This window comes from Sciurus vulgaris (assembly GCF_902686455.1).
Source record: "Sciurus vulgaris genome assembly, chromosome: 8".
Classification (NCBI taxonomy): Eukaryota; Metazoa; Chordata; class Mammalia; order Rodentia; family Sciuridae; genus Sciurus; species Sciurus vulgaris.
Genome location: NC_136468.1, coordinates 24,770,144 through 24,796,772, shown reverse-complemented (window position 1 = coordinate 24,796,772; position 26,629 = coordinate 24,770,144). Strand labels below are relative to the sequence as shown.

The 26,629-nt window shown below is 41.7% G+C and overlaps 1 protein-coding gene across 3 annotated transcripts in view; it reads left to right on the top strand.

Moving 5' to 3' along the window:
• STRIP2 (striatin interacting protein 2) overlaps positions 1 to 26,629 on the top strand; it is a 51,134-nt gene that overhangs the window by 9,696 nt on the left and 14,809 nt on the right. For all 3 annotated transcript variants that reach the window (XM_079149785.1, XM_079149784.1, XM_079149786.1), the window contains 16 exons: positions 477 to 611; positions 1,909 to 2,029; positions 2,801 to 2,869; positions 3,066 to 3,172; positions 3,893 to 4,020; positions 5,200 to 5,403; positions 6,652 to 6,887; positions 7,147 to 7,212; positions 7,866 to 7,929; positions 8,659 to 8,730; positions 10,654 to 10,728; positions 11,539 to 11,636; positions 12,205 to 12,331; positions 15,838 to 15,938; positions 19,523 to 19,589; positions 26,273 to 26,377. In XM_079149785.1, coding sequence (XP_079005911.1) covers positions 477 to 611; positions 1,909 to 2,029; positions 2,801 to 2,869; positions 3,066 to 3,172; positions 3,893 to 4,020; positions 5,200 to 5,403; positions 6,652 to 6,887; positions 7,147 to 7,212; positions 7,866 to 7,929; positions 8,659 to 8,730; positions 10,654 to 10,728; positions 11,539 to 11,636; positions 12,205 to 12,331; positions 15,838 to 15,938; positions 19,523 to 19,589; positions 26,273 to 26,377 — 1,775 coding nt within the window. The remainder of the gene's footprint in view (positions 1 to 476; positions 612 to 1,908; positions 2,030 to 2,800; positions 2,870 to 3,065; positions 3,173 to 3,892; positions 4,021 to 5,199; positions 5,404 to 6,651; positions 6,888 to 7,146; positions 7,213 to 7,865; positions 7,930 to 8,658; positions 8,731 to 10,653; positions 10,729 to 11,538; positions 11,637 to 12,204; positions 12,332 to 15,837; positions 15,939 to 19,522; positions 19,590 to 26,272; positions 26,378 to 26,629) is intronic.

Sequence of the window (26,629 nt, the reverse complement as noted above, 5' to 3'; positions counted from 1 at the left end):
ATAAAATATCTCAGGAGAAGAATCTTTGACTGGAGCATTAGTGTAAAAGAGATCATCTTGTACTGGCCTTTAAGGATGATTAGGAGTTGGGTATGGATGGACGTAGCGGGAACTCCTTGAGGAAAGGCAGAAAGATAGGACAGAATAGGCTGTGTGTGTGGAAGACTAAGACAATTTTGAAGATGACCCTACAGAATGGGTTCAGCACAGAACATTTTGGGACCTTTTCCCATTCATTTTTCTTTCTTAGCTAAATAAGGAAAGCTTTGGGTTAGGAATATAGCTTGGTGGTAGAGCACTTGCCTAGCATGTGCGAGGCCCTGGGTTTGATCCCAGCGCTACAAAGCATAAAAAAAATAAGGAAAACTTTTAGAGAAAAGAATTTGTTGGGGGCTGAGATCAGAGGAGCTTTCAGGAGCCATTCTGGGAAGGGTTGGCAGTTCCCCATACTGATGTATATGGTCTTTTATTCCCAGTGCAAGGGAAGGAATGGCTTGAATTGGAAGAAGATGCCCAAAAGACCTACGTGATGGGTCTTCTGGACCGGCTGGAAGTAGTCAGTAGGGAACGGCGGCTGAAGGTGGCTAGGGCTGTTCTCTATCTGGCCCAAGGTGAGTGCCCACCCTTTCTAGCTAGAGACAAGTAGAGGCTGAGGAGGGAAGTGGGATGAGGCAGGCTGTGCTAGGAAAGCAAGTTCCGCCTGCCTCTCAAGGACACATCTTGCCTTGGGCCAGGAATAACCCACACTTATGAGGAAGATAAAATGATGGTGTTGGGTACTATTCTGGATTCCTTGGGATTTGCCCTTATCAGGCATGTCAGGATTTCTTATAAAGTTCTTTGTTCCTAATTTGGACTGTAAGTGTATGTAAAGATTAGCAAGAGAGTGTGGCCAAAGCTGACAATGTACCACCAGCTAAGCTTGGAGACTTCTTTCAGTTGTGTCCTGACCCCAATACTGAAGGGAGACAGGGGTATGTCACAGACTCACACATGGACCCTCTGCATGGTTTCTCATTGGCATTTTGAAGATCCAAGCCAACATAGCAGCAGGAAGGGATGCTGTGAGTAATTTGGTGATGATCAGAACTAAATGAGATTAATTGGGGAATGCTTCCCAGAAGAGACCTGTTAGCCAGGTGTTGGAAAGGGAAATGAGATAGCCTAGCTGGAGTAGTGAAAATAAGCCCTGAGATCATAAATATGAGGATTGCTGGCAAACCAACTAGTTGGGAACTAAAAAAATTGTAAAAGAAAAAATAAATGGAGAAGAAAGAGGATGGACATTGAGTAAAGGGAAGACTATAACAAATAAGGTGGTGCCACCTCCATCTCTTGGGTTTGATGCTCTGGCTAGTGGCCAATAGGGAAGTCTTTTTGCCTAGGGGCATTCTCTGTAGCCCACACAAGGCAGCCAGGAAGTGTGGGTAATTAATATGCTTCCTGAGTCCAACAGACCTCATAAAATGACTGACAGTAGTGAGTAGATGAAAAGCCTGATTATCTCATCCCTCTTGGACAGATAACTCTGAGTTGTTTATATAGTTTCCAGAGCTTTCTCTGGGGTTGAACATTTTTGTCTGCCTTCTCTACCTCATTTCCTTACTCCTCTACTGATGATTCCCAGATAAACTACTTGCATTTCAATCCTTATTTATCTTATGATCTGCATCTGGGGGAACCCAAACTTAAGACTCCCTTGTTGAGTACATTGAACCTAACCCTGGAAACTACCTTTCTTCTCCCCTTACTCATTTGATGAAGTTCTAGGGGGACCCTGCCTTACCCTCTGTTAGCCTATTTATTGGGCAGGGTATTAGAGAAAAGCCTTAAGATCATGGGGCAGGGTGGAAAGAACTGGGATACCTGTGCCCCCTCAACCCCTATGGCAACTGTCTGGTCCTTTAGGCACTTTTGGGGAATGTGATTCAGAGGTTGATGTGCTACACTGGTCCAGGTACAACTGCTTCCTGCTCTATCAGATGGGGACCTTCTCGGCCTTCCTGGAGCTACTCCACATGGAAATCGAGTGAGAAGCCTTAGGGGAGGGCTGGTCTAGAAAACCCTCTTCTTTGATGGGACTCATGTCCTATGCTGATTTCCTTAGCAGAGACACCTGCAGGAGTTGGGTCTATTCAGCTCAAAGCTCACTGAAAGTTCCTTTCCATCTAGCCATTTCCTAATATTCTGTCCTCCATTATTGAAGTTGTGTTTAGCAGCAGCTTTTGCCCAAACTATACCTTCAACCTGGGCTTCAGGGACACCTGGTCAGGCTCCCTTTTTATCTAAACACCTTCTCCATGCAGCCAAATTTTGGAATCCATGAAGGAAGCTGTTCTACCTTCTTGAGCACAATTCAAGAGGAATAGGACCAATTCCTGTCATTGTGCCCAATTCTTCCTTCATGGTTTATAGCACTAGAGGTGACTTTATCTGCTGCTACCACAGTCACCCCTCATTTTGTCTCATGTCTGTCACCCACGAATTTTAGACAGGGTAAAATCTACTTATTATTAATCAGGAATTGTTTAGCATCTGTTTTGTTCCCAGCACAGTTCAAGGCATAGTGGGGATCACAAGAGGAATAGATATCACAGAACCCTCCTTGCCTGTCTTCACCATAGATGAAGGTTTGCTGAGGTGGCAAGGAAATACCATGGGCTCCTTTACCATGGGCCAGGTTCATTAGCAGCTACATATCCAGGGAATGGCAGGTGTTCTTGTTTATGTGCATGATAAGTGGGAGCATCGGGAGAAGTAGGCCCTATGGATCCTGTTCTCTTCCTCCTCTCCCTGGCAGTAACAGCCAGGCCTGTAGCAGTGCCCTTCGGAAACCAGCTGTCTCCATTGCTGATAGCACAGAGCTCCGGTGAGTGAGACTGACTGAGCTTGGAACAGGGACATGTTTAACACTGGGTTACCTTTTCCCAAAATCCTAGTGCACTAGGAAGTTGCCCTTTCACTAGTCTTCTTGGGTTGGGCTCCCACTGAGATCATCTCTGGGGTATCTGCCTACAAGCTGGGAACTGTCTTGGAACCTTAATGTGATCCTTCTGTAACACCAGGGTGCTGCTGAGTGTCATGTACCTAATGGTGGAAAATATCCGCCTGGAGCGAGAGACAGACCCCTATGGGTGGAGGACAGCACGGGAGACCTTCCGCACTGAATTGAGTAAGAAGTGGTTGCACTCAAGAACTGGATGGGATGGAGTGATAATGATGGAGGGGAAGCAGAACATAGTCCTTTCATATTTTCTTTTTGTTTTTAAAATTAACATCCTTTCTTTGGAGACAGAGATACTACATGGCAGGCATAGGGACTGGGCTCAATTGTCCATTCCCCTGTGTCTATGAGCTAGGACTAGTCATATAACTTCTCTCTCTATGCCTTGTTTTACTTGCTTAGAAGTGGAGATAGCTAACCCTTTCCCGTTCCATGAATCCCACATAAAAAATGAGTTGAACCTCTTTAAAAACTGAGCTCTTTTCAAATGTAAGTTGGTGTGGTCATCTGACAGGGACAGGCTGTGAAGGCATATGAGATTTTAAAAATACATTTATTGATGTGGGAAAGTGAAATGTGGTCCATGAAATACCTCAAGTCCTTCATCCAAAAAGCAGCATCTTCATTACTATTATTTCTACTTTGGCATTCATCCTCAAAGCATCACCCTAAGCTCTTGGGGCCAAGCCATTTTACCACCACAACCTCCCTTTCTGCTCTTGAGGGCTTTCCCTCTGGGGCTCACTAAGACTCCTTCGGGACCAAGCACTGTGGAATTCTTCAGGGTAGATGAGCACTTTACTTAGTGGGTCCAAAATCAGAGGTACAGGGGCAGGGTTTCAGCTACTTCATCCTCACTTTCTCAGTTGCCTTTCTTTACACCTCCAGGCTTCTCCATGCATAATGAGGAACCTTTTGCTCTTCTGCTGTTCTCCATGGTTACCAAGTTCTGCAGTGGCCTGGCCCCCCACTTTCCCATAAAAAAGGTCCTCCTTCTGCTCTGGAAAGTGGTCATGGTGAGTTGCCAGTCCTTCCCATTCCATCTCATCAGACCAGCAATACCTTACCTCAGTTTCTTCTAGTCTGATTCCAGGAGCTAGAGCGAGGCAGCAGAATGGGCAGCTGTTAGCCAACAGCCAAGAAGATGGGGCAATAAAGCCATCCCAAAGACATCAGATATTCTATATAAGAGCAGGTTACTGTTTCTATTGGACAAATGAGAGATGCCACTTCATGAGCTGGGGTGTTAATGGCATCTTCCACTCATAGAGCTAATGTTCCATGGAATGAATACTGGCTGAAAATTAGGAGATCTGGCTCTACTGATTCTAAGGAACCTTGGGCAACTCTGTTTCTCAGTTTCTTTAGCTATAAAAGGTTGGGGCTAGTGCCTGTATTCCCTACAGATAAACAAAGGATTTGTTTTTTAAAAAATGAAGTCCTTGTAAGTATATGATTGCAATTTTGTTTCTCATATTCAACTGATCTTCATCTCTGGCTCCCATCCACAGTACTACCTAATCAACATACCCTTCACGCAGGCCTCATAGTGGGAATTGTCTTTTGACTGCAGAGGAAATTAACTCTGTGGGCTTATAACATCTAAATGTGCCCCTTAAAAAGTGAGATTAAAAAAGAAAAAACAGCTGGCCGTGGTGGCACACACCTATAATCCCAGCAGCTCTGGGGGCTGAGGCAGGAATATTACAAGTTCAAAGCCAGCCTCAAGCAACTTAGCAAGGCCCTAAGTAACTTAGTGAGACCCTATCTCAAAATAAAAAATAAAAAGAACTGAGAATGTGATAGTGGTTAAGTGCCCCTGGATTCTATCCCTGGTACCAAAAAAAAAAAATAATAATAATAATTTTAACAAAAGCAAGATCAAGTGGGAACTTTTTAAAAAGCACAATCATTTTCTGTTTTTTTCAGGGGAGGCTCCAAAGAATTCCCTTTCTAAATTCTGTTTCCAGCCCTGGATCAGTAAATAATGTTTTATCATGTCCTCTGATCTCCTTAGACTGAGGTGGGAACCATGTTTGCCCCTTCCGGTTTTACTACTTCCTTATTCAGGAGGAGATCTGAAGAGACTGGAGATTTTGACTCTTTATTTCTATCCATGTTTCCCTGACCTTGCTATCTCTGACTTCCCTCCCTTCTTCCCTCTTCTCTGCCCCTTCCTTCATGTTACTCTTTAGTTTACCCTTGGTGGATTTGAGCATCTGCAGGCTCTCAAAATACAGAAGCGGGCAGAATTGGGCCTGCCTCCACTGGCCGAGGACAGTATCCAGGTGGTGAAGAGCATGCGTGCTGCCTCCCCACCCTCTTACACTCTTGACCTGGGGGAATCTCAACTGGCACCACCACCTTCTAAGCTGCGAGGCCGTCGCGGTTCTCGAAGGGTATGGACCAAAGCAGACAGTAGCACTGCAACACTGGCTGGCCAAGAATCAACATTTTAAACCACTCTGGGTATGATAGGAAAGGGTAGTAAGTTACCTGGCTCATCCTGCTCCAGGTGGACCCTGTGAGCAACCTGAAACCGCAACAGGAAACTTTAGAATCTATACTTTGTCCTCTGTCCCCAGCTCTGACAGGCCTCTGGGCCGTCCTGATGGAACTCTGTGATATCATATCGTGGCCATGAGTTCTTCAGGATCATTGGCCTGGATCTCAGTGAATGGAGTTCCTTAGCACCAGTTGGAGTAGAGTCCTGGGGCTATGGAACCTAAAAAGGGCTCCCAGCAAATTCATTTGTTTGAGGTTAAGTACTACCATTTTCTTGGTAGCAGAAAGATTCACTCTGAGTCAGTCATACTCTTGTCTGACCATAAAACCACAAATTTACAGTCGAGAGATGACTATTTAAGATTCTATGTATAGTGTGCACTCCTGAAAAAGTCAGAGTAAGTTACACTGACACCTGGCCATGTTCCCATGAACTTAATCTGCCTGACCTATCTGAGTTCACCAACTAAAGGTAACGGAGCAAGACAGTCATGCTTAGCAATCCAGTTTGCATTATATGCAGTAGGATTTTTTTAACCTTTGTTTTTTATTTTATAAAGTAATGCTTACTCATTGCAGAAAGTTGGAACAAATATAAAAATGTGACAAAGGGAGGAAAGAAAAATCACCCACAACTTAACAACAAGAGGCAGTGACTGTTAACTTTTTGGCCTATTTCTGTCCAATCTGTTTTTCTTTCTACAACAAAATTTGAAATTCAAAACTTGCTTCCCTCTGCCTAGCAGCAAACTTCTGTGCTCCTCTTCCTCAGTCAGCCAGCTGGTGTATGCTTACATAAGGCTAACTAATTGAACGTTCACCTAAACAGATCATAATTAGGAAGGAAAATTGTGGCAAAAAAAAAAAAAAATGTTAAAAAGGCATCAATGCTATCTGAAAGCTAAGGAACTATGACTTTGGGAGTATCTATGCTCTGTCCCTAGCCATGGTTGCCAGAGGGCTGCTTGTCCTGGGGTTGGGCACTGTAGGTTATAAGCTTGAGATAAGAAACAGAATGTTCTCACATGAGCTGGGTTCCAACTCCATGTTCCCTGAAGTTCAGAAGCCTATGGGAGGAGGGTGGCTTTAGACAAGGATGCCCAGGGTGTGATCTTAATGTGCTTTCCTCCCCCAACCCCCAGCAACTCCTCACTAAGCAGGACAGCCTGGATATCTACAATGAAAGAGATCTTTTCAAGACTGAGGATCCAGCCACAGAGGAGGAAGAGGAATCTGCTGGTGATGGAGAACGAACTTTAGATGGAGAGTTAGACCTGCTAGAGCAGGACCCTCTGGTGCCACCTCCACCTTCACAGGCACCCCTCTCTGCTGAGAGAGTGGCCTTTCCCAAGGGCTTGCCCTGGGCCCCAAAGGTCAGGTAGGTTAAATAACACCAGGGACCCTGAGCTATGGGGTTTCAATGACCAAAGTCCTAAGGTAGAATACTCAATTTTCAATGCTTATTAATATGGCCTGACAGTCAGAACTTCTGGATTTGAAGTTCCCTCTATTGACTGCTGTTGTCCCCCTGCTGCTCTAGTCTTCCAATTGGAGGGGCAGGAGCCCAGAAAATTTCTTTCTCTCAAGGTTTGCTTTTTTTCCCTTCTCTGGGGTTGGTCTTTCCACCATCCTCTCAGACAAAAGGACATTGAGCACTTCTTGGAGATGAGCAGGAACAAGTTCATCGGATTCACCCTGGGGCAGTAAGTGATTCTATGGTCAAAACTGGCTGTAAAATGATTCCTAGGGGACCAGAGGAACAGGTGTCTTGCAATGCGGGGTGTTTCAAATAGTCATAGTGCAACCTAGAGCCACCAGGCCCCAGTTACTATTTTGTGTTCTTTTATCCTCGGGTTCCTTCCAGTTTCCTCAAAGAACTCTTGTGTTCTGAGACAGGCATAGGATGTTCAACTAACAAGTCATTTCTCAACTGGGAACCAGTTTCCTCATGAGGGTGTTAGATTAGATGAAGAAGAGATTATGGTCCTAACAGACCCAGTCTTCCCATGTTTCCTCACCCTTACGAATCCCTCCCACTTGCCTCTGCAAAACCTAGAAGGCTTTGTTACTGGGATTTCCCTGTCCAAAGTGTCATTGGGCTATATACCCTTTTAAGTAGGAACATGTCACTCCCAGACCAAGTGAGTCCCCCAAGAAATATCCTAATTTTCAGGAACACTTCTTTATGCCATTGTTATCTTTGTGTTCTGAAGCAAGGTGGGGGATGCTTGCAGAAGAAGGTTTAGGGTACCAAGGGTAGATGCTGAAATTGGCATGGTCCCTGTGACTCCAGGATGCATGAGTAGTTTTCTTTTCTTTTTGAAGCTTATGGTTTGGTGTTTCCGGCCTTTTATAGGGACACAGATACCTTGGTTGGATTACCCAGACCTATCCATGAGAGTGTGAAGACCCTAAAGCAGGTGACCAGGGTGGGCTCTCAGTCTTCAGAGATAGGGAGCCATCAAGGCAAGTTGAATTACCAGGGTCTTGGGTACTGGGAGGAGCTCCTCTACCAGACACATTCAGAACCTTCTGCGTTTTTCCTGCAGGTCTTTTGGCCAAATAGGAAAAACCAAATCCTTCTCTGTTTACCCAGTTTCCTACATTCAGATAGATGAAAAAGTTTTCTTTTCTTCCTCTCATTCCTTTTCCCTGTTTCCATTCTCCTTTCTTTCTTCCCATTCCTTGCTTCCTTTCCTTTCCTTTCACTTCTCTCTCCCCATAGGCCCACTTACTTTCCAAGGCCCAAGATTGAGTAGAAATCTGCTCCACATCCATTGTGGGTGTCAGCATAGAGTATGGAGTCACATTCTATACACACATGCATGGCCATCAGGACTCAGAGCAGTGGTCTAGGGACCAGGACCTGTCCTTGGCTTCCCCTAGCACTTTGTTTGATGGTAAATGTTTAGGTGTTTGCTGCTGTTCAACAAAGGTGGAAACATGTCATACACAAAAACACTGTGAAGCACTTCAGCCAGTGCTAATGATGCCAAGGTTAATAAGACTTCTGCCTTCAAAGAGTTCACGTCTGTTTGGAGTAACAGGTTCATAGTAGAACATTTCCTTGTCAGTGAAGAAGTTAAGTAAAAGACTGATATTCATGTGATTGAGGCCTGTAGTCCTTGTTGTCTTCTTATCTTCACCAGCACAAGTATGTCTCCATCGCAGATGTGCAGATCAAAAATGAAGAAGAGCTGGAGAAATGCCCCATGTCTTTGGTGAGCCAAGGGGGTCCTACACAGTAGGAGGGAAGAAGGGACTCTGTCTTTAGTACTCTTACAGAGCATGTCTGCATGCATCGATTCAACTTGTTGGGCTCTTCCTGAATGTCAGGCAAGACCAAGTCTCTGCTTTCATGCCCCCTTTTTTTTTTTTTTTTCTCCTCTTTTTTTGGGGGGGGGGTTGCGGGTGGGTAGCAGGGATTGAACTCAGGGGCACTTGACCACTGAGCTACATCCCCAGCCCTATTTTTGTATTTATTTAGAGACAGGGTCTCACTGAGTTGCTTAGTACCTCGCTTTTGCTGAGGCTGACTTTGAACTCATGATCTTTCTGTCTTAGCCTCCCAAGCCACTGAGATTATAGGCATGCGCCACTGCACCTTGCTTTTTCTATGCCATTTTAAATTTGGGGAAGAAAGTAAAGAACAGGGCTGGGGATATATAGTTCAGTGGTAGAGTGCTTATCTAGTGTATAGGAGTCCTTGGGTTTAATTCCCAGCACCACAAAAAAAAAAAAAAAAGAAGAAGAAGAATAGATAATAAATAAGTAAACGAGGCTATCAGAGAATGGTAGATACAATGGAGAAAATTTGAATAGAATAACATGATAGAAGCATCTACAGTAGACTACTTTAATATACAGCTATATTTTGTAGCTTTTTTTTTTTTTTTGGTACTGGGATTGAACCCAGGGCCTTGTGTACACAAAGCAGACCCTCTACCACTAGGCTACATCCCCAGCCCAGTAGACTACTTTAGACTGGGGAGTCAGGGTAAGTAGAATAAAAGAATGTAGGCAGAGACTCTGGCAGATCTGGTGTTGAAAAGATGGGGGTGTGCCTTTCTGTTCACTTCTGTTTTCTTCATGAAGCATGAAGTAGGTTTAGCAGCCATTGAGAGATTGTGGGCAAGAAGGTTTGAGGAGAGGGAAGAACTTACAAAATAGGCCTTTTGGGGAAAAGAAAGGCACACCTGCCAGGATTTCCAGACTTGTGTCAAATGCCCATTTAAGACTTATGTCCATGTAAGCAGTAGTTGAGTAGTGTAGGGGAGAAGGGGCCTAGTCACTCCTCCCTGATTCAGGATATCATGGCATTGATCCTTGCCCTATAACAGAGGGGCCTTCATGGAGGAGAGACTTAAATTTGCCAAAGATAATACTGAGGTCTGAGCAGCCTTTTGAATACCTACAGCCCTTGCCTCCCTATTCTGATAAAAGTTTAATTAGGGTCATCAAGAAGACAGACATGCATGAAGGTTCTGGTCAGAAAGGAAAAAGTGATGTTGGCAAGGCTAATGGAGAGGGAAAAACAGTTTCCAACCACCTAAAAAAGCTCTTGTTTCTTTTCTGGCCCTTTGGCCATAGGTTACTTAACTCCCTTACTAATCTTCCATATTGAGGCATCTACCTCTCCTTCCTGCCTCACAGAGCATTCTAGAGCTCTCCATTGACCTCAGAATGATACTGTGGAAAGTGCCGCTGTGTGGGGTGTCTTTTCTCAGGTGTACCAATAGCCCAAGTTAAACTCATGTTTATCCAGGTGGTTCTGTGTGTGTCCAGCCAACCAGTGGTCTGAGCCAACTCCTAAGTGAGTCCTGATCTGTCATGTGACATGGAAAGAAAAATTCTAGATTAATTGCAACTAATGAGAAAATGAGATTTTTATATTGTTGGAATGGGAAGGGGCCTCAGAAGGCATCCAGATCAACCCACTGATCCAATTGAAGAGGAAACTAGGGCTCAGCAAGGAAAGGTAATTTATCCATGGTCATATAGCAAGTCATTAGCACAGCTAGGATAGCAAACTAGATCTGACTTGCAGCTTAATGTGCTTTTCATGCCGTCACTTACAACCAAGAAAATGTAGCCTTCAGTTACCCAGAAAGTGGCCTGGATAAACTGTGTGTTTCCTGCCGTAGGGAGAAGAGGTGGTACCAGAAACACCATGTGAAATCCTTTACCAGGGCATGCTGTACAGCCTCCCCCAATACATGGTAAGGAGAGGGCTGGGCCGGGAGAACTGCCCTTTTCTACTGCTAGAAACAGAGTTGACACCCATTTCAGACTGAGCTGTCAATTGTTTGAGCTTGTTTCCTGACCCTTTGCCCCACATACAAAGCATTCTCTAGCACCTTAAAATTCTGAGCCTGCCTCAGGGCTCCTCTGAAGTTGTCATTCTCCCCTAGTCCTTCTTTGGGAGGAGTGGAGAGTAAGATGGGTTCTGTATAGAATGTATTGAGGGGCCATCATCCTAGGTAAGTACCAGAATCCTAAGATCTGCCATTCTCTGTCATGTCTTAGAGATCCTCAGGCTAGGAACGGTGACAATGCTGATGGTTTTCAGGGTTCAAGAAGGCAAAAAATAAGAAAAGTTGGGCTTATCCCTCTCCCAGCTTATTTCTGTACACTGCCCCTCCCACTTTGTTCCTTCCATTCTCCCCTTTGGAAGGTTGGGAGGCTCAGAATTGGTTTCCTTTGTTATTTCAGCAATCCCACAGTGCTGGGGACTCGAACCCGGGCATCGAGCATGCGAGGCAGGCACTCTACGTGATGGGCTATATCTCCAGCACCCATTCTCCCCTTTGGAACAAGAAATCTTGGAGCAAAACAGTCTATAAGCTCTCTTCTAGCTTCTTCCTTAGTCCCACAGGCAGGACTCTCAGGACTGGTCACCTCTTTGCACTTCTGGATGCTGGGGAGATTTGGTCACTGAAGGAAGAACTTAGAGAAGTGCTTTGAAACACTTTTCATTGGGCTGGCGAGGGTAGAAGAAAGAGTGACTTTTCTCCTTTTCTACTTCCTAGATTGCTCTGCTTAAGATTCTCCTGGCTGCAGCCCCGACCTCCAAGGCTAAGACAGATTCTATCAATATCTTGGCAGATGTCTTGCCTGAAGAGATGCCGTGAGTACTCCCACTGGGGCAATTGCTAGATATTGTGTCTTGTTTGCAGGGCCTATCTGTCCCACCCCACCTTGTTTTTTTGTTTTTGTTTTTTTGCAGTACTGGGGATCGAACCCAGGGCCTTATGCTTGCAAGGCAAACACTCTACCAACTGAGCTATCTCCCCAGCCCCCACCCCACCTTGTTAACACAGGGATTGTCTTTAAAGAGGTCTCTCCTTTCCCACCAGTATCCCCTTCTCCCTGCAGGACTTCATACTGTGCTCCATTTAGCTCAGCACTGGGGGTCTGAAGAGTGACTTCAGTACCAGTGATTGGCTGCCCGTGTATGTGGGTGGACATTTTGAGGAATGAGTTTGCCAAAGAGAGAGATGGCAACGAAGAGATCAGAGGAGCTTTTCTTCAGACAGGTTTATAAGTGGGACCTCTGAGGTTTTTCCTAGCATAGAAGTTCAGGTTTCCCAGGTTCTAACTCTCTTGTATATATTGTATCTGACCCAAATATGTGTCCTTATAGGCCTGCCTCCAACTGGGGCTACCCTCTGCACTGACTTCTTTCTCCATTGTAGAATCACTGTTCTCCAGAGCATGAAACTAGGTATTGATGTGAATAGGCACAAGGAGATCATCGTAAAAAGTATTGCTGCCCTGCTCCTACTACTCCTGAAACACTTCAAACTCAACCATATCTACCAGGTGAGCAGGAGGAACATTTCTCCATAGCCCTTTGAGTGTTTTCCTGGCCCTGGTGGGGGACATAGGGCCCTTTTAGTCCCACAGAGCATCTTTTAACCTTTTCTTTGTCCTCACTGAGAGGACAGAGGAGTTTGGACTTGGTCCTGTGTGAGCTTGGAGTAGGGATATGGAGTGGGATGTGGGGAACTGTCTTAGAAAGGTGGGGATGTCTACGACCTTGGCAAATTAGCTCATGGTCATGGGTAGGAGTTCTTAGGAATATGCCCAGCCAGTTTTTGAAACAAAGTAAGTCAGAATTCAAACTTTCTACAAAAAGCCGGGGGCAGTAAGTTGACTATACTTTTCTGTATGTGAAGTACTTTTGAATAAGGCACAGTTCTGATTCTTAAAGACCTTGAAGTCTTATAAAGGATACAGATATAGGGCTGGGGAGATAGCTGTTGGTAGAGTGCTTGCCTCACAAGCACAAGGCCCTGGGTTCAATCCCCAGCACCACAAAAAAAAAAAAAAAAAAAGGATACAGATATAAATAGCCAATTGTAGAGTGATAAATACTGTGATGCACGTAAGCATTGACTGCTATGGAAACACCTAATCAACTTGAGACAAAGAAGAGGTGACTTCTAACCTGAGTCCTGAACCAGATGTTAGCCAGTATAGGGAGTTGTCAGGGAAGGAGGACAGGAAGCAATTCAGGTAGAAAAACTAATAGATCCAGAGGGGAGAGAGCAAAGTTCTTGTGGAAACTAATTAAATGTTGTTAAAGTTCTGCCTGAAATAAGGGGAGATGAGGATGGCCTGATGATACACGAACCATAGGAGTTGGCAGGGAGCAGATTGTAATAAGTAGATTGCACACAATTACTGGGTACCTATAATGTGCCTGGCACTCTTAAATGTGTATAGGGCCTCACTTAATTCTCTCACCCCTATGAGGAAGGTGAGGAAGGTCTTATTTTATTCCTGTTTTATGGGTGAAAAAGCCAAAGTTAAAAAAAGTTAAGACCCTGCTTTGTTTTCCCATGGAGGCATTGTTTGCCTTGCTAAGGAGTTTGGACTTGGTCCTGAGTACATTACCAAGATTAATGTTAAGATGGGGGCAGTGAAAGGATGTATCCCACATGGGAGCTATAGGGAGGAGAGGAAGACACATTCTTGCCCAGAGGCTTTTTCCATTTTTCTCTTAAGAAGTCAGAACCAAACTTGCTCATAGAAGAGTAGGTCCTCAGAGTGCAAGTAGGCCCCTGCATACTTTGTGACCATGGCCCTATAAAGTTAAAGTGGAGAAATACTCCAAGACATCTTTGTTTTGGGTGTTCATACCTTAGTTGATGTTTGCTGAGTAGCAATAGGGTTGGGAGGAATAAGAGTAGGTAAGGGACAGTATTCCCAGGAAAGAGAACAGAGAATTATAGATGTGTGTTTATGTCTGCTTCTCTTGGTGGGCAGTATGTAGATCAATAGCCAGACAGGTGCCTAGCTTGATGGGCCTTGCCAGTGTGTATCAGTGTGGGTGAATCCTTACAGGGCCTGGACATGGCTCAAACTGAAAAAACATTTCATTATTTGATAATGGATATGTATTGGTTCCTCTGGGACTTTGGAAAATACCTGGGTCCACTTTTAGGAAGAAAATATTGAGCAAAAAAGAGAAGTAGTTATTACACTAGCTTACTCCCCACTTCTGACCACATATGCAGGGACAGAGAACAGCTTAGCTTGCTGCCATTGTTACTTTTTGCTGATCAGGCAGAGCTAGGGGATTGAAAACACCACAGTTCTTGTTAGCACAAAAAGACCAGGCAGGGGCCTGGTGTTGTGGCTCAGTGGTGGAGTGCTTGTCTGGCATGTGTGAGGCACTGGGTTCAATCCTCAGCACCCACATAAAAATAAATAAAATAAAGGTATTGTACCCATCCACAATTAAAAAAGTATTAAAAAAAAAAAAAAAGATTGGTCAGGATGCAAACCTTACGAATCATCTTAGATCTTAGCTGTTTATTCAGGAACGAAGTTTCACACAGGAATAGGGGATGCAAGGATGAAATGGCATCAGTGGATGCACTTTTCTTGTGGAAAATGAGCCACTGGACAAAGAAAGGGACTGGGTTTATATAGGTTATTTTGAGAGGTGATTTAATGAGCATATCAGCTTGGTCACTCAGGAAACAGGTTTGTGAGAATTTGAAAATTTGTTTTTACTGGGCAATATTTTTACTTGGAGAAGAATGGAGGGTCAGCATTCAGTGTTTATCTCTTTCCTTCAGGGTCCCATTGTACTGCCCCTAGGAAAGGACTTATTTGGGGAAGGATCAATGCTTTGGCTTTCTTTCTAAGGATTGTTCTATCATTGGGAAAGAATGCACTGGGAAAGCTATCAATGTATGGCTTCCTTTTTTATTCCTTTTTCTCAGTCCTCACTGTTTTGGGGTTTTTTCATTTTTCATATCTCATAGTTCCCAACCCTGTTTCTGTACTGTTCCAGCATTCTAGCTTCTTTTTTTTTTTTTTTTTTTCAGTACTGGGGATTGAACCCAGGGCTTGTGCTTGCAAGGCAAGAACTCTACCAACTGAGCTATATACCCAGCCCGCATTCTAGCTTCTTGATCTGAAGAAAATTTGTTTCTGGTGCTCCTCAGTATATCTTAGGCAAAACCCAGGGCGACTAGTCCATAACCCTTCTCTTTTGACAGCTTTATCCCACTAGGTCTGCCTGGACACAAACCCTATCTGAATTCAAGAAAGCCAAATGGAGCCCTCGTGTTCTGGTGTTTATCCCCTCAAAGACATCTTGGATTTCTCAGTGCAATGTCTGTTGGCTAAAGGGCTCTTGTTCATTCATTCATTAAAATTCTTAACTGATATTCTAAGTACTAGGGATAATGTAGTGTACCAGACAGACTGCAGCTGGAACCACATTCCACTGGTTCATTTGCTTACTATGTGCTGTCTCCATCCTGATGGAGTGATGCCAGCAGTTGCCAGGAGTAAGCTGCACCTGTCCCTGCTATATCAATCACAGTTGAAACATTATGAGCCAGAGGTTTGGTATGGAAAACAGCTCTCTCAGGGAGCCTTCTTTTCCTGTTGAGCTTAGGAACAAATCTCAAGCAATTCTATTTATTTGGAGTGTTTTTCATTCTGGCTTGTTTACTTTTGATTTTGGTCAGGAGCTTACAACAATATACTGCAGGTTGGCTCCCTCCATGTCAGATGGGCTAACAGAAAATGAATGTCATCATTTCAGAGACAGGAAAACTGATAACACAAGTGGACAGTGGATATTTTTCTTTGATATTTTTTCTTTGATTTCATTTTGTTCTGTTTTGTTTGTGGTGCTGGGGATTGAACCCAGGCCCTCACACATGCTCTACCACTGAGCTATACCCTAACCCCAATGTTCTTAGGAATGGATACTAAATTTGTACTTCCCTTTCTTTTTTTCATACATACCTTCTATTTTCCCTAATGTCAGTAGCTCTTTCTGCTTTGATCTTTTAATTCAGTTTGAATATGTATCACAACATTTGGTATTTGCCAACTGCATCCCTTTGATCCTGAAGTTCTTCAATCAAAATATCTTATCCTACATCACTGCCAAAAACAGGTATGGATTCTGAACAGGTTTATTTCAAGGGGCTATCTTGGGGTGGTTGGAAAAACTGTATCATCTCTGTGCTGTTCAGTTCTCCTGATGACCTAGTCCCTCCTGTCTTAGAGCTGTCCCTGTTAAATTTAATTTCCCTGAAGTGTTAGCTGATGTGTGGTTTGGCTTCTTTTCTTTTAACAGTTTTGAAAACTGAAAATGCTATGAATTATAGAAATGAAGCTGCAATGATGAAGGACCTGTGGCAAAAGACTTAGGAGATTTTTTTTCCTTCAGCACAACAAGCAGTCTGGCCATTTCTGATCTTTGTATAAATCATAAGTTGAAGCAACTGGAGCAATCACACTGCTTTGTAAACCACAAAATATTAAACAATAGGCTTTTATTTAGGTAGATCAATTTGTAGTTTTAAAAAATAAGATTTTTTTATGTTCATTATTTAATCTCCTTAGTAGTGCTGAGAGATATTTCAAGGTCTGCTTGAAACTAATGCTGATTAGGAGCCAAATTCGGACAGGTTAATTGACTTGCTTAAGATTAAAATGCTAATGACTTCCCTTAAAGTAAGTAGGCAGAATCAGAACACAGACTTTTCTGTGAATGCAGATTGCTTTTCACCCCTCTAGTCAAGCTAGAATTGGGGAATTGTACCCTTAGTTTGCTACTTTCACAAAAACTGGAAGCATGTTAGTAGAAGTTACCAGAATTCCTCTACTAGAATCTAAATTCTTAAAGTAGAAGTAGGGGGGCTGCTATCATATTTGGGGTGACAAGGATATGTCTCACCAGTCTGTCATACTGCCTGAATCCCACCAGAGGCAGGCCTCGTTTGTAGTTTAAAACACACACACACACTCCACCACAGAGCCTGAAGCCATGAGTCCTGGATTCCTGACCTGGATATGCCATTTGCTAGCTATATAATCTTAAGCAAGACACTTTCTCAGAGTCACAGTATTTGCATCTTTAAAATGAGAACACCTCCTCTAACTATATCATGGAACTTTTTTCTTTTTCTCCTTTTGCACTACCAGGGATAAACCTAGAACTTCATACAAGCTATGCAAGTGCTCCACCACTAAGCTACATCCTAGGCCAATGGAGCTTTAATAATCATTAAGTTTCCTGCATGTGAGAATGTTTTAAATATTGTCACTCTGGGAGGAAACACTGGAGAGTGAGTTTTGTCCTAATTACATGGAGACCTGTTCACTTTCTCCTTAAAAATGGTACTTAAAGCTGGGTGTGGTGGCACACACCTATAAATCCCTGCCCCTCAGAAGGCTGAGTCGGGAGGATTGCAAGTTCAAAGCCAGCTTCAGCAACAGGAAGATGCTAAGCAACTCAGTGAGACCCTGTCTCTAAATACAGTACAAAATAGGGCTGGAGATGTGGCTCAGTGGTTGAGTGCCTAAGGTAGGGATGGAGCTTTGGGGCTCTGGTTTGGTCTATAGTGTGGCGAACCCAAGAAAACTTACACCTCCATCTGTGGACATGAGGTCTATCTTCCACTCAGACTTTCTCTCTCACTGATAGATTTGTCTATTTGCTTCTCAGGCCACTTGGTGAAATATGCCCACATGAGCTGAACATGTCACAATGCCATCTCAGAGACTGAATGGACTCTCAATTCTTGTTCCAGATTCCCAGGGTTAGAGATCTAACTATGACTGGGGAAGTGGGGTACAGAAACTGAATGTCCCCTCCTCATGCCCATGGGCCTTGAAAAGAAGGGTTAGACAATCTACAAGGTGTCCAATCAGGTTCTTCTGGAGATGAAAGAATGGCAGTCACAGCCTACAACTTTTGCTTAGGTTACCCTGGACAAAATGGTCCTCTTGTGTAAAACCTGTAAGTTTTATTTTAAATGATCCATAAGAACTTGGAGAACCCACATTGAACAGTTCCCTTATGGCTCTTACATTCTAGATATTCTAGATACTTGTAAGTTTCTTTGATGCTCCCTTAGGCTAGAATTCAGTTCAATGAGAAATTAGAAACAAATTCCATCTTTGATTTCTTACCCCCATTTCTTAGTCACCAGCACCTATTCTGCCATGGGACTGTCAATGGAAGTGGTTAGATAGGTGGATGAACCAGCCAAGAATGTTTATCCTAATGGGACAATATAAATAGAAACCCTGGGAGAATTCAGAAGAGTCAATCAAGATGATGAGCTATATAACAGATAGATTCACTGCCCTCTTCCAAGCTGAACCCTCCCCTCTCCTACCTTGTTTCTCCTAGGTTATTTTGGCCTAGATTTTTAAGATAATGGTAACATTTCTAACCAAATAAATTGTTTCCTTTTCTTTTAAAAAAAATATATATATATTAGTTGTCAGTGGATCTTTTATTTATTTATATGTGGTGCTGAGTATTGAACCCTGAGCCTCACATATACCAGGCAAACGCTCTACCACTGAGCTACAACCCAGTCCCTTTGTTTCCTTTTTTTATGTAGATTTGACTTTTGATGTGTAGAGGCAGGCCTAAGAAACCCCATATTTATATTTTTAGCCCCTGCTTTGCCAAAATCCATTACCTATTTTGGTCTGCACTTATTCAGATAGATTGGTGTTTAAACCTCCTTGAATATCAGATTGAGTATCAGAACAAGAAGAAGCATCAGAGCCAGGCGTGATGGTGCACGCCTGTAATCTCAGTGACTTGGGAGGCCGAGGCAGGAGGATTATGAGTTCAAGATAAGCCTCAGAAATTTAGTGAGACCCTAAGCAACTTAGCAAAACCCTGCCCCTAAACAAAATACAAAAAGGCCTGGAGATGTGACTCAGTGGTTAAGCGCCCTTGGGTTCAATCCCCAATACCAAAAAAAAAGGAGCATCAGAGATTAACTAACACAAATTCTGCATTGTACAGTGAAAGAAGGAGAAGAGGAAAGAAATAGAACTGTCATTTGCTGAGTGACTATGCTCCTGTCATCATATGGTGACTTATTTTCATTCCTGCCTCATGCCTGCTTCCCTGAGCTCACCACGGAGCCTGCCACTGTCTTGCAGTTCCCCACTGTTGATTTTGGGAACAGATGCTCTTACCACTCTTGATCTATTAGATTGGCCCTGCTGCAGGAAGTTGCCCCTGCCTCAATCTTCCTTTAGAGTGACTTCTATAGTCATTCCCCAGAGCTCCTGGCTTTCAGAAAGATCTGGTGAGAGACACTGGAGAAATTTTAATTTCATCCTCACACGCTCAGATTATGAGATGGGTTTGGGCAGCATCTCTGGGAACTATTATATTCATGCATGCATTTAAATGCTGAAGACACAAGTACACTCAAGTTTACTTATTCCTCAAAGAAGCAAAGAGAGCTAAGAAGAAAAGAGGCTCTTTCTGCTTTAACTCTGCATCTGCTAGATAGGGCCAGCCTGAAAGAACGCCTTGGTTATTTTCATGACTAAGGAGAGAAGACTAAGGTACCAGTGCCCTCAGTTTTACCTAAGGTCACTAAATAATTTGGAAAATGAATGGCTATTGGAGAGAAATAACTCCTGCCCTTTGCAAGTGTAGCCATTTCCTGCTGTTGCCATTTACCTAAATCCTGTCCTTATCTCTGTATCTTGCAGCATCTCAGTCCTGGATTACCCTTGCTGTACCATCCAGGATTTGCCAGAGCTCACTACCGAAAGTCTGGTAAGCAGATGGGGATTTAGTAGCCTTTGAAATTGCCAGGTGCAGAAGCTGGCATTTGTTCTTTCATTTCTTCTCTAGTCCCATAATATCCTAGTTTGGGAGTCTCAGATCAATGAAGGCATATTGGCAAATGTGTAGAGTCTGTAGGGGTTTCAGAGTTGCTGACCCAGTTGAGAATGATTTGGAAAAACTGAGCTTAGCATTTTTTTAGAGAAGACAAAAGAGCCAGTGAAAAATGCTGAGGAGAAGAAGGAATTTAGAAAGATAATGGTATTGAAATTCAACGTGAACATTTATGCTAAATGGCAGAATTTCTACTGATGTAGCTCAATTATCTTCTTTCTGATATGCTATAGGCCATTTGCTTCTCATTTTCATATTGGTTATAAAAACAAGGGGTATTTACGGTCTTCAGAAAATACTTTGCCTCTCTGAGGCAAAACAGCCACAGATGGATATCCCAGAAAGGTCCTCATTCTGAAAAGAGCTCTAGGCTAATCATAAAAGTTCCTCTGAGTTATTCTGAATTCCCTGAAACTGACCAAAAGTATATTTAAAGTTAAGTTCTCTACCTCATCATTCATTGTCACAGCTCTTTAGATATACTACAGCCCATAACCTTATCCTGTTGCATTGTAATTACTTATCTGCAACTTTTTCAATTTGATGATAAGCTTCTTGATGGAAGGGATAGAACCATTTCTATTTTTATGTCCCTAGAATCTAGCACTATATCTGGTACATTGAAGACTTCAATAAATGCATGGGTGCTACAACCCTTTCTCCCCCAGCTTTAATACCTGAAAAATGAGTCAAAAAAGTATATTATGCAAAAATATATTTCTGTGGTACAGGTTTTATGACCCATAGGAATCTTGCCTGGAGGGAATTTAAGAGCCACTTGACCCAATTCCCTTATCTTTAGAAGATGAGAAAACTGAGTTCCCAGTAGATGAAACTGTCTGCTCATAGAGTATACTCCTCACAGGTAACAGACCCCAAATTAGACCTAAGACAAAAGACCCTGAGGATACCAAATCTACCGTATTTTTGCTGCCTGTCTTATTTAGATGTGGTCTCAGAAGAAATTGGAAACTTTTACTCCTACAGAGAAATAACAAATTGTCTAACCCTGCTTATTTAAATATTATATTCAATCTTTAAAACAACTCTCTGAGGTTGGTTTTAACTATTTTATAGATGGAGAACTGACTGCCAAGATATTATAGTGGGACATAGCAGAGTCAGGATAAAGACATGCATCCCTGCCATTTATAGTTGAATGAAGAATACATTTACACAATAACAGTGGATCACAGTAGCATTAAAATTCTACTATTAGTAGAGTATTCAAAACAAAAAGCCAGTTTTTAGGCTTGAATTTATTCTTTGACACCATTTCAACTGCATTGATTCATATACAGAAATTGATGAGAACTATATTTTCACATCTCTTCCAACTGACCTTTTGGAACATGAGTATAAAATTTCTGAAATGATTATTATGCCTTCTGAAAAGACCTTATTATTATCCAAGAGAGTGAAAGCATGTATTCTTCTTTTTTTTTTGGCAGTATTAGGGATTGAACCCATAGGCGCTCTACCACTAAGCTACATCCCCAGCCCTTTTAATTTTTTAATTTTTAATTTTGAGATGGGGACTTGCTAAGTTGCCCAAACTGGTCTCAAACTTGTAATCCCCCTGCCTCAGCCTCCCAAGTAGCTGGGGTTATAGGCCTGCATCACCACATCTGGCCATTTATCCTTAATTAAAAAAAAAAAAAAAAATGTCATGCTAGGTATTTTAGTCCTTCCTGTGGAACAATAGTGGCACCTGGTGGTTTTGTTTAGTAACCACAGACTTTTTATTTTCTTTTTTTCTCTTGAATATATGTTGTAAGTGCTTCCCCTGAGCCCAGTCTTGGCTTTCACTACCTAGTTTTCCCCATATGGGTTCTCAATATAAGGATTTAACTAAACTGATGACTTCTGTACTCAGAAAAATGCTAATGTTTATAAGATTAATATTTTATCTCTTTTGCAGTCTTAACAAATTGGAAACACAGAGGATGTACTATTTAAGAATAGAATTTATTTTAAATAACATGTCAAGCTTTATAAATGCATTATTTTTAAAAATAAGGATTTTTATATATTTGTGTTTCACTTGTCATAGTAAAATTTGTGTTCACAATATGGCTTTATTAAATATTTTTTTGGTGGTACTGGGGCTCAAACCCAGGGCTTTCATGCATGCTAAACAGGTGCTGTACAACTAAATTCTATCTTAAACATTCTTTAGAACATAATTACTAATTATACTCCACTACTTATTTTTTTAAATGATTCTCTTTTACTATTGCACATTTATCTCAATTTTCCCCGTATAACCCCAAACAAATATCCTTTCATATTTTTCTAATGATTTCCTTAAGATAGACTCCTAGAAATAGTTACTGGACTGAGGTAGTCTTGGTTCGTAGTTTTATGTTTTCTGAATTTTCACTGAATTCAGTTCAATTTCATTTGGAACTCCAGCTGCATAGCATGGTGGACATGAAATAAAGTTAATGGCATATTATTTCTGAATTCTTTCCATTCTGTCAAAATGGTTAGCTTTAGAATAGGTGATCCTCACCCGTGTACTGAGCAGTTTCCCCTCCCACCTACTATAGGAAGGATTAAGATTTCTGAATCTCCATTGTCTGTATTCAAATTTAATCTGCTAAGCTAGGACAAAATTAAATTTCAATTCTAAACTTAAACAAAGGATGGTGAACATAAGATTGTGTGGAAGTTAGGTGTGACTGGAAAAGGCAGCAGATATAGCCAAGCCTCTCAAATGCTCAGCATCTGGGTTGTTGTTTAGAGCAATGGCACAAAATGTACAGAATGCAAATTGATGCTTTGGGGCATAGTAGATCTTTTATATGTATTAATGTTTTTTCTTTTTATGTACATTATAATGTAATGTTATTACAATGATGTATTTATAATACATAAGCCAACGTACAAGTATTTGAGAGTACACAAAGATTATTTTCTGGTAGGTATGACCACCGCTTTAGAGTATAGTGAAAAGTGGGCAAGTTTGTAGGTCTATTTTCTTTGTGGATCTGTAAGTCCTAAAGAGAAATCATACAGCCAGGCATGGTGGTTTGCGCCTGTAATTCCAGTGACTCAGTAGGCTGAGTCAGGAGGATTGCAAATTTGAGGCCAGCTTCAGCAATTTAGTGAGGCCCTAAGCAACTTAGTGAGACCCTGTCTCAAAAAATAAAAAAGGGCTGGAGATGTAGCTCAGCAATCCTCCTGCCTCAGTATGCTAAGTAATTGGGATCATAAGCATGTACCACCATACCTGGTTTTGTTCTCCTTCTTTCTAACAGATTTGGGCAAAGAAAATGTGAAAAATTCTGTGTGAATCTATTGTCACTGCTACAAAGCTAACCTGAAGTTCCAAATGCTTATTCCCTCTCCTACTATAGAATGTCATTTAATAATATCAGTATCACATACAGAAGAGGACATAATTTGAACAGTGTGAGTGTTCAGGCTGTCCATGTGTAGATTAAGGAGAAGGAAAAAGGAAAATTAGTGTTTATGGAATCATGGAGAACCAGAGCTAGAAGTGTGTTGATCCCTATTTTGCCCAATGCCACCTGTTAGTGATGAGGAAACACAGAGCTGAAGTGATGTCAAAAGCCTTATAAAGGGCTACTTAGGGTCAGTCAACAGTGGATCAGAAATTGCATGACCATCATTTGCAAAGAAATATTTGACATTTCCTTTCAGATCTAAGCAAGTGAAAATATTGAGTTAATTTTAAAAATATCATTGCAAAATTGTTCAAATTTAGATTTGATATCTTTTCAGAAAAACTTATAAAAATAATGTTATCACTTAAAATTATATGCTGAATCCTTTCAGCAACCTTATTGAATTTAGTTTTTAAATTTTTTTTTAGTTGTTGATGGACCTTTATTTTTTTCATTTATTTATATGTGGTACTGGGAATCGAACCCAGTGCCTAACATACTAGGCAAGCGCTCTACCACTGAGCCACTTTAGTTTTTATAACTTCCTAATCCAGATATTTCCAAACATCCCAGATTTCTGTTGTTTGGGTTTTAGGAATGTAATCATTATGTTCAAACACTAAGTTCTGTAACAATCCTTTCAGGCATTATTTAACTAATGACTTATGACCTTTATTTGAAATAAAGTCTATGTTCTAATATTCACCATCACTATTTAAAGCCAATGATACCTTTAGCATTATTGTTTTTCTATCACAGATGAATGAGAACACACCCCAAAGTATATAGCAATTTTCCATGAAGTATTTATACAGAGAAAGAACCATGGATTTTTAAAATTAGCATCTTATCAATTTTCCTGTTTGTCACTATTTCCTTAATGTATTCTTGAGTAGATTAGAATCTCTGGGGTGATTTTCCAAACTCACATGCACACATCCCTCCCCAAGGCATATGTAGTTCACCAAAGTGCACAGAATTATCTTGAAATTTTCTTCTTCCTTACATTCACTCTGCTTAAGAAACATTACTCTCTTTTATGATATCTAGTTTTAGGTCCTTAAATCTAGCAGTAACTTGTCAGAAGCCCATATGATAAGGGAATTATTCTATAATGATGTGGGAAAAGAAAATCTAAAATAAAAATATGACTTTGTTTTCAGTTATGTGAGCCATAATAAAGAAATTGATCTAAGAATCATTTGCTGAGCAAAGCTGTTGTGAATTTGCAATCATTAAGTATTAAATCTAGCAGTTTTTAAATAATAGTTTCAAATAAATGCAGGGCTGACAGACATGGAAAACCTGAAGCACAAAGCAAAGAATTAATAGCTGGCAATATATAAAAGACAGACAGACCTGTTTTTGCCAAGAAGGAATCTTGAGCAGATTTCCTGTAGACTATAGGATTTTCCTCAGTAAAAGGGGAGGGACTGGATCATTAGATGAACATTTGACTTTCCTGGGGCTATACAATTCTCCTAGATTCATTAGAAAAACAAATTAATATCAGTAACTTTATTTTCTCAACACAGAGCTGGTTTGTGATCAGAAAATAAGAATCATCACTTAGGGACTTCAGTAAGCTATTGAGGAGTTTGAGATATATCAGATTTTATACTCAGAGCCCTGCTTTGAAAGTCTCATCATAGGCTGACTGAACTCAATCAGATGTTATACTTTTTAAGCAGGAAACCTTACTGTTTGCTATGGATTTTTTTTCCTGGGGTTTTTTTGGTTTGGTTTGTTTTTTTGAAGTGCTGTGGATTGAACCCAGAACCTCATACATACTAAACCAGTACTCTACCAGTGAGCTACACCCCAGCCCCTGTTATTGTTGTTTTTCATGGACACAGTTATCTTCTGCTGGAATTGTAGCAGGATATCAGGAGGGTTTCTCTACCCTCAGGTCTTCAGGAAGCCCAGAAAGCAATGTAACTAGAAGTTGAATAGTAAACAGTCTTCAGATTCAGTGGAGATTGGGCACTTATGATTGAGCACTTAAGTGTGACCCTTCCCCTTCCCTTGGCCTTAGTTTTGCTTCTATGAATGACAGAATTGGACTAAAATAGCTAAGTCCCTTCTAGTGTTCAGATTCTGACCAAACTGACTTCTTCAGTCCAAAAGGAAGGAAACACTTTGTTCCTAGTGATCTGTCTCAGCTATCTACATAATTGGTGTCACCAGAGATTTTATTTGACTTGGTTCATTCAGCTGGGCTATGAATGGATCTTTGAGAACAGAACCATGGTAGTGCACCTTGAAGATCTTCTGATAAGGCAGGATGTGATGTGGTCTCCAAAATGAATCTTTGGACTCAAAGTGTATTACCAAACAAGTAACTTATTTGTGATTGTGGAACATGGGCAAATGTTTTTGTTTGTTTGTTAGGGCTGGGAACCAAACTCAGGGACTCTCTACCACTGAGTTACATCCCCAACCCTTTGTATTTTTTATTTTGAGACAGGGTCTTGCTAAATTGCTGAGGCTGGTCTCAAACCTGTGATCTTCCTGCCTTCTGAGTAGCTGGGATTATAGGCATGTACCACCGTGCCCAGCTTCTGGGACTAGTTATAAGCACGATATTGAACATTCATTACAGGAAGAATATTATTTCTAAGTACTATTTCTAAAGTTTTTAAGAAACTTTTTGACCCTCAATATTAGGAATTAGGAGAGCCTAATACCCTCAAAACTCTTGGATGTCCCATTCTACATTAGACGTATGCCTATCTTGTTGACGTCAAATTAATCTGGGGGAGAAGGTAATTTTCTATTCACCAGACAACAGCTCACTTCTACATATATACACCTCCCTTCTCCAGCATTCTATCACATTGTAGACTTGAGGAATTTCCAAGATGTTGGTTTGGCCATTGTGCATGTTCATTGATGCTCGGGACCAGACCCAGGGTTTTGCACATAATAGGCAAGTTCCTTACCTCTGAGCTACACCCCATCCCAGTGGGTTTCCAAGTGAAGGATATTACGTGCTCTGAGATTTTAAGTGTGTAAAAAGCATGAAGATAAGGAGGTAGCATTCTACACCAGAAACGTCCACCTAAGTCAATCAACAGTGATTTGCAGGCTTCTGCAGGCTACAAGCCTTGCAGGTGTTGAAATAATGATGGATGTTCTTTATTTCAGGAAGCTGGAGATAACAGCCAGTTCTGCTGGAGAAATCTCTTTTCTTGCATCAACCTCCTGAGGCTGCTCAATAAACTGACCAAGTGGAAACATTCCAGGACCATGGTGAGTGGGGCTTTAGATCATGGAGGTATCCATCTGACTGAATTTTTTTAATCAATAGTAAGTATCTATGGACAGCCTGCTTTATGAGATCTTGGACACTGGATGCTATGTAAGTTTCATCATCTCCTAATTCTGGGCACTACTCTAAATCAAATGATTGTTCACCAGGGAACTGAATATGGATACTCCCTTCCTACCCTTTCGTAGGTAGTTCTAGTAGAATGAAGTTATCCACGTTTGGATTTCAGATAC